Genomic DNA, 8423 nt, shown 5'->3' with positions numbered 1-8423 from the left:
CATCAGCTGGTTGATTGGCTTCTCGGCTTAGTCACGCCTTATCGGCATCAGCTGGTTGGTTGGCTTCTCGGCTTCTCCCTCAAAGGCACCAATTTCCCCTCCAGGGTTGCTTTTCCTACCTTTAGGGAACAACCAGGGACTCCCAGTAACTGAGCAGGTCCCTGGAGCGATTTGGCCAAAGGCCATCTCCCTTTTTACGTTCATACCATAAAGTCCAGGATGCAGACCAAGGAGAGTACAGTCGGGCCCTGAGGCTTATGAGGGTCTTAATGACGCCTTCCTTAGAGGGCAATGCTCGCCACAAAATACCATGAGGGTTTTAACTGGGAATCGGGAGTCTTAAAGAAAGGACATATCCCCAAAACACAGCTGAGTGGTCTACTCATTTTTTTTTTTTTTTTTTTTTTTTTTAAGCAGTCAGCAGAAAGCTATCTCCAGGATCAAGTTCCTCCTTGGGTTTCTGGTTCCTGCTCTCTTTTCTGCGTTTGTTCCTGAACCTGGCACCCACCCTCATCCTCTGCCACCTTCACCCCTACTCAACAGTTCCCGCTCACCTGCCTCTCAGTCGGTCACCCCACCACTCGGTAATCAGCCCTGGCTAGGCTTCCAAACTCTGCATTTGCCTCCAGAGTTGATCTGACATCTATGGGCGTCTTCCCGGCAGGCCCCCGCCCCCAGCCCGAGCGGCGCGGAGAGCGGGGGAGGGATGTGAGAGGCGCTGCAAAAGGAAGCACACAGGTCTCGCAGCTGATTGAAGTTGACGGGCTGCCACTGAAGAAAGAAGCGCGAGATTTCATTGAACAGTCATGAATTCCTGCAGCTTATTAACGTTTCCTGAGAACACGGAGTGCGAAGTCTGTAGGAAGAAAAGTATCTCCTTGCTTGCACGCCCCGGGCTGTAGGAGGGTTTGCGTTTCTGGCAACGACACGATGGTGCTGGATGGTGATGGGAGGGGGTGAATTGACAGGTGTGGGGAGCAGAGCAGGAGACCATGGGGAGGAAAAGATAAGAGGAGATTAGTAAACCCACGGTGGGTGGATTAGAAACACGCAGGAGGTCTGGCTCCTGAGAAGCCAGAGCGGGGCCAAGGCTCTGGCGTGAAGGAGGGTGTTCCGGGCTTTGACTTGAGCCATGATTTCAGTAGAATGAGTATCTGATGAGGATTTGCCCTCCTGGTATAAAATGAAATGATTAAGAGGAGTGGAGGCTTAATTTTTCGATTTCCTCTGTGAGCTTGATGCTTCAGATGGGCTCAGTTTGGCACTGGCACATAAGACAAGGAAGTTCTGGTCTGATGGGAACAGAGCTGTGCCTTCGTGGGTGGAGAGCCCCTAGTCCGCTCTGAGATGTTCCAGGGAGTCCACAGGCCCACACAGCCCCCGTCCAGAGACCTCAGCCTGAAACCCGACAGTTCGATATTCCCTACGTGCCTTCCCCTTAGGTTCTCTTTTTAAAATTCACTTTCATTTAGAGATAACACATTAATCACATTTGCACCAAGGTGTTAATGATTTCTCAGATCTCCCTTCCTGATGACAGAATGTTGAGTAAAGGGTGAAATCACCAGAAACTTGGATTACACATCAGAAAGAAGGAGAGGGAGGGAGGGAGAGGAGAGAGAGTTGTTTGTATAGATGTTCAGAGCGGCATTATTCTCAGCAGCCAAAAGGTGGAAGGAACCCAAGTTTTCTTTGGGGGATGAATCGACAAACAAAATGTGGACTATTATTCAGCCTTTAAAAGGAAGGAAATCCTGACACACACTACATCATGGATAAACCTTGAGGACATCATGCTAAGTGAAATTAGCCAGTCACAAAAAGACAGATACTGCACGATGCCACTTATATGAGATACCGAGAGCAGTCAAATTCATAGAGACAGAAAGTAGGATGCTGGTTGCCAGGGGCTGGGGGAGGGGGGATGGGAGGTCAGTGTTCCATGGATATGGAGTTCCAGTTTTGCAAGATGGAAAAAGTTCCGGAAATTGGTTTCACGACAATGTGAATATGCTTAACACTACAGAACTATTCACTTTTAAAATGGTTAAGAAGGGACATTTTATGTTATGGGTTTGTTTTTTTTTTTTTTTAATTCGGGGTAGTGAAAGACAAAAATAAATTTTGCCTATTTTGAAATTCTGCACAGAGCAGGCCCTGAATGGAAAGTTTTTGGTTTTATTTGGGTTTATTTTTGGGTTTGTTCCTTTTTTAAGCGACAGAAGGGAGAGATGCATTGTCCTTACTGCTTTTCTGCCTGGAGCTCCCACCTCGGAATCCTCGTTGGCAGGTGTTAGGGTCTGTTTCACCGTCGTTGTCAAGTTCAGTTCCTACAGACTGAATACCTCCTACAGGGTCCGTGCTCCAGGCAGTTTCTCTCTTGGGAGGACTCACAAAAGTCCTACGGGGGTAGGGACCACTGCTGTACAGCTGGAGAAACTGAGGTCCCTGCTCCTGCGGGATCCAAGAGCTGGTGTGCTGACCTCATTTTGGAGAGGTTTTTGTCTTTGCTTTTTCTGGCCCTAATCGGTGTTTGTATTCCCCACATCTTCTTTATTCACCTCTGAAGATTACAGAAAACCTGGAAGTGGAAAGTAAGAGCCCTTCATAGATCTCCGAGCGGAGGAGTGCAGTTAAAAGACAGCCCACTGTGAGCCCGCCTCCCAGCCTGCATGCTATGGCTTCGCGTCCACACCGTGCATCCAGTCAAGCCCAGAACAGCCAAACGCCCCTCCATGTGAAGACGCGTACCTGCAAAGTCAGCAAACGTCCTTGAGATCTTGTGACGTAGCCGGCGGGCTGGGGGCAAGGACTTCTGAGCTGGTGGTCCTCCTTCTTCCAGCCTCGTGAGGAGCGTTCAGCAAACAGCCCTGTTTCCTCGTGTTTACACTTCAGCACCCGCGGGTGGAGATGGCTCCTCCCCTCCTCCCCCTCCCCTCCATCCTGCTTTCACTCCCATCCCAGGCAGACCTTCCACTGGCTCTCCCTGGACTTAGGTCAGAGCCCAAACGCTGCCCTACAAGGCTCTTTCGAGGTGGCCCCGCCCCCTTCCAGCCTTCTTGCTCTTGGCTGACGCACACGTGGCCAGATCCACGCTTGCTAAGTTGCTTGTAGTTCCCTGAACACATCACTTTGTCATATCTTTTACATGGTAATACTTGTCTCTACTTACCGAGTGCGTTAAAGGCTTCACAGATGTTATCTCCTTTCATTTGTAGAGCAATGCTGCAAGGTCAGTATGATTGACCCCGTTTTACAGATAAGGAGACTGAGGCTCGGAAATGTTCAGGAGTTTGCCCATGATCACAGAGTTTGTAAGCGGCAGTAAGAATTTAAAACGGGGGACACCCCTGGTGGTCCAGTGGGTAAAGCTCCGCGCTCCCAATGCAGGGGGGCTGGGTCCGATCCCTGGTCGGGGAACTAGCTTCTCACATGCATGCTGCAACTAAGAGTTTGCATGCCTCAACAAGGATCCCGCAACGAAGACCCGGCGCAGCCAAAATACATAAATAAATAAATATTTTCTTAAAAGAAGAATTTGAAACAGGCCTGCCTGACTCCAAAGCCAGTGCTCTCAGACACAATCTGTCTACAGGGCCAAGCGTGCTTCTCAAAATGCTACAAATCCTTCTTCAAAACCTCCTGAATCCCTGCCCTCCCCGCCTGCAGGCGCATCCTGTGACAGATCCTTCCTGCCTTCCTGGTAGCGCCTGTGCACCGAGCGCCTGCCCGTGGGCCAGGCCTGCGTGGTGGGCGGGGCAGGGGTACGTAACCCTCCGTCCCTCGGGGGCGGGGCCTGGGCTGCGTTTTGTTGCTTTTGCCCTCATTCTGCACAGGTCCCTGGTTGCTGAATAGATCGACCTGATTGTCAGCCTGGGGGCCAGTGGTTAAGAGTATTTTACTCATGGAGTAAACCAGCTTTGTAAGTTTACCCAGGGGGATTCTTCTCTCCAAATCCTTCGGGAACCGCGCCCCCCCCCCCCCCCCACACACACACACACACGACAGGGCTGTCCAGAATTAGGCTCAGGGCAGCGGGTCATGGACCCATTTCCCCCGCCCCCGAGGTGTGGGGTTATCATAATCCCTAACTAATCATTTCCTTTAATAGATCCTTTCAAAATAATATCAGTCTAAAAACCATCTGGCTGCCAGATGACTTCTAAGAAATATTCCGCTCAAACTTGCCGTGAACCGATTGCCTGAGCATGGGTGACAAAGAGAGAAAGCCAGGTGCTGTCTCCACCAGAAGCCATCAGCTCCAGGAAAGCACAGGACACGTGGTGACCGGCTTGTCCTCGAGTCCTGCCAGGGCGCTCACGGTGCTGGCTGTAAGAGCAGGTTTCTCTGCCACGGGCACCTGCCCATTCACTGTTGACTCACTCCCACGTCCGTGAAGGGATCCAGTCTCCTCTCCTGACCTCCGGAGAGCAGCCAGGTCACCGATCCAGAGTCCCGCGTCTTGTCCATCTGGTCAAAGGAACGAGATGCCCGGTGCCCAGGATTCTGCCCTGTATGGTGGCCAGAGGGAAGCTGCGTGAACTCTTTTAGGCCATGAAAGTACCATTTACCAGATTACAGAACGTTCAGAGCACCTGAGTCGTGGAATTACACCCCAGTAGTCAGTGGTTCCACTAAAACATGTGAGAAAGGAATTAACCAGCACACAGGAGCCTCGGCTGTTTATTCTGTGCCTGGGGAATCATGTCTGCTTTGTGAAACACTGCCAACCAGGGGACTTTATCATACTTTATGAAAATCTTCAAATCCAGTCTCCTGATACACTGTTAACAGGTCACCCATGGTAGGTGCCACCTGTCTACCTCTCGCCTAACTTGAGTCATCGGTGTGGAACACTAAACAGCCTTTGGGAAAAAGTGCTTAGGCGTTGGCAGAGGCCTCCTCATGTAGATACAACCTCAGGGCTGAGATTCTTTCCTTCTTTCTTTCCTTTTTTTTTTTTTTTAAATGTCACATTTCTATTTTTTTTTAATTTTATTTATTTATTTATTTTTTGCTGCATTGGATCTTCGCTGCTGTGCGCGGGCTTTCTCTAGTTGCGGCGAGCAGGCTTCTCATTGCAGTGGCTTCTCGTTGCGGAGCAAGGGCTCTAGGCACGTGGGCTTCAGTAGTTGTAGCATGCAGGCTCAGTAGTTGTGGCACACTGGCTCAGCCGCTCCGCGGCATGTGGGATCTTCCCGGGCCGGAGCTCAAATCCATGTCCCCTGCATTGGCAGGCAGATTCTTAACCACTGTGCCACCAGGGAAGCCCCCTTCTTCTTTCTTTCTTTCCTTCTTTCTTCCTTTCTTCCTTCCTTCCTCTCTCCCTCCCTCCCTCTCTTTCTCTTTCTTCCTTCCTTCCTTTTCTTTCTTTCTTCCTTCCTTCCTTTCTTTCCTTCTTCCCTCCTTCCTTCCTTCCTTTCTCTCTCTCTCCCTCCCTCCCTTTCTTTCTTTCTTTCTTTCTTCTAGGAAACACTCCGGAGGGCACATCAATTAGTCATTTAAACCCAAAGCTTTCACGCCATTTTCCTTCCATTGAGACATGTTGAATTTATGAGGCTGGGCTTACAGAGTAAATATTTCCAACATCTCATGGGAAGCTCTTTTTTTGTTTGTTTTTTTGCCATTTTGTGTTGTCTAAACTCTAGATATTTCAGGTGTTTCTTTAAAAAAAAAAGACAATATTAAAACTTGTATTCACACTGAGTTTCAGTCAATAATTTTTCTTCTGGATAAATGTTCTGTAATATGGCAGGAATAAATTGTGGTTATTTCTGGAGAAAGGAAAAGGGAACCAGGTTTAGGGGTGATAACAAATGGGATTTTACTCTTTTTCTGACTGTTGAATGCTTTCTAAAGAAGTATATACTCATGCACTACCAACATAGTTACAAATTAAAATTTAAGTAAATATAAACAATAATGTGTTACATTTAGGTCTTTAATACATTTTGAGTTTATTTTTGTGTATGGTGTTAGGGAGTGTTCTAATTTCATTCTTTTACATGTGGCTGTCCAGTTTTGTGATATCTTTTTCTGGTTTTGGTATCAGGGTGATGGTGGCTTTGTAGAATGAATTTGGGAGTGTTCCTCCCTCTGCAATGTTTTGGAAGAGTTTGAGAAGGATCAGTGTTAGCTCTTCTCTAAATGTTTGATAGAATTTGCTTGTGAAGCCATCTAGTCCTGGACTTCTGTTTGTTGGAAGATTTTTAATTACAGTTTCAATTTCATTACTTGTGATATGTCTGTTTATATTTTCTATTTCTTTCTGGTTCAGTCTTGGAAAATTGTACCTTTCCAAGAATTTGTCCATTTCTTCGTGGTTGTCCATTTTATTGCCATATAGTTATTTGTAGTAGTATCTTAAAATCCTTTGTATTTCTGCAGTGTCAGATGTGGTTTCTCCTTTTCTCCTTTTCCATTTCTAATTTTATTGATTTGAGTCCTCTCCCTTTTTTTCTTGATGAGTCTGGCTAAGGGTTTATCCATTTTGTTTATCTTCTCATAGAACCAGCTTTTAACTTTATTGATCTTTGCTATTGTTTTCTTTGCTTCTATTTCATTTATTTCTGCTCTGGTCTTTATGATTTCTTTCCTTCTACTGACTTTGGGTTTTCTTTGTTCTTCTTTCTCTAGCTGTTTTAAGTTCAGGATTAGACTATTTATTTGGGATTTTTCTTGTTTCTTGAGGTGAGATTGAATTGTTGTAAACTTCCCTCTTACATGTAAGACCAGACACTATAAAACTCTTAGAGGAAAACATAGGAAAAACACTCTTTGACATAAACCACAGCAAGATCTTTTTGGACCCACCTCTTAGAGTAATGGAAATAAAAACAAAAATAAACAAATGGGACTTAATTAAACTTAAAAGCTTTTGCACAGCAAAGGAAACCATAAACAAGACAAAAAGACAGCCCTCAGAATGGGACAAAATATTTGCAAATGAAACAACAGACAAAGGATTCATCTCCAAAATATACAAACAGCTCATGCAGCTCAATATCAAAAAAACAAACAAACCAATGGAAAAATGGGTGGAAGACCTAAATAGAAGGTCTGTATGTCTTTCTCCATGGAAGACATACAGATGGCCAAGAGGCACATGAAAAGATGCTCAACATCACTAATTATTAGAGAATTGAAGTCAAAACTACAATGAGGTATCACCTCATGCCGGTCAGAATGGCCATCATCAAAAAACTCTATAAGCAATAAATGCTGGAGAGGGTGTGGTGAAAAGGGAACCCTCCTGCACTGTTGGTCAGAATGTAAATTGATACAACCACTATGGAGAGCAGTATGGAGGTTCCTTAAAAAACTAAAAATAGAACTGCCATATGACCCAGCAATCCCACTACTGGGCATATACCCTGAGAAAACCATAATTCAAAAAGAGTCATGTACCACAATGTTCATTGCAGCATTATTTACAATAGCCAAGACATGGAACCAACCTAAGTTTCCATCCACAGATGAATGGATAAAGAAGATGTGGCACATATATACAATGGAATATTACTCAGCCATGAAAAGAAATGAAATTGAGTTATCTGTAGGGAGGTGGATGGACCTAGAGTCTGTCATACAGAGTGAAGTAAGCCAGAAAGAGAAAAACAAATACCGTATGCTAAGGCATATATATGGACTCTAAAAAAAAAAAAAAAGGTACTGACGAACCTAGTTGCAGGGCAGGAATAAAGATGTAGATGTACAGAATGGACTTGAGGACACGGGGTGGGAGGGGGAAGCTGGGGCGAAGTGAGAGAGTGGCATGGACATATATACACTACCAAATGTAAAATAGATAGCTAGTGGGAAGCAGCAGCATAGCAGAGAGATCAGCTCGGTGCTTTGTGACCACCTAGAGGGGTGGGATAGGGAGGGTGGGAGGGAGGGAGACGCTAGAGGGAGGGGATATGGGAAGGTGTATATATATAATTGATTCACTTTGTTATAAAGCAGAAACTAACACACCATTGTAAAGCAATTATACTCCAATAAAGATGTTTAAAAAAAAGTTAAGAACAATTTAAAAAAAGAGGGAGGGGATATAGGGACATGTGTATGCATATGACTGATTCACTTCGGTGTACAACAGAAACTAACACAGTCTTATGAGCCAATTATACTCTGATGAAGATCTATTAAAAAATAATAATGTGAAAAATGTAACTGATTTGGAGGTTGACCTTGTTTCCCCCAACACGGTTCAAATAACACCGTCCCCAGGTCCTTGCTGCCTTCTGAGGGATGTACTCAGTCTGTGCCAGCTGCCCCGTGCTGCTGCCTGGCCAGGCCTCTGGACAGCACCGTGAGTGCTGGGCAGCTCTGTTTCCGGGCAGTAGTTTCTGCCACAACCTTCAGGCTGATGCTGGCTCTTCCCAGGGGGCGGCTTCCAACATTCCCAGAACTGCAAACTC

At 45.9% G+C, this 8423-nt stretch overlaps 1 protein-coding gene across 1 annotated transcript in view; it reads right to left on the bottom strand.

Moving 5' to 3' along the window:
- Positions 1-4122: 4122 nt before the first annotated feature.
- Positions 4123-8423, bottom strand: part of CDK8 (cyclin dependent kinase 8) — a 176960-nt gene continuing 172659 nt past the window's right edge. Inside the window, exon 13 of the mRNA XM_067016833.1 lies at positions 4123-4511. Within this exon, the coding sequence (XP_066872934.1) occupies positions 4440-4511 (72 nt within the window). The 3' untranslated portion in view covers positions 4123-4439. The remainder of the gene's footprint in view (positions 4512-8423) is intronic.

Source organism: Kogia breviceps, chromosome 16 (assembly GCF_026419965.1).
Source record: "Kogia breviceps isolate mKogBre1 chromosome 16, mKogBre1 haplotype 1, whole genome shotgun sequence".
In the NCBI taxonomy this organism is placed as follows: Eukaryota; Metazoa; Chordata; class Mammalia; order Artiodactyla; family Physeteridae; genus Kogia; species Kogia breviceps.
This window is presented reverse-complemented; position numbering and strand designations above follow the sequence as displayed.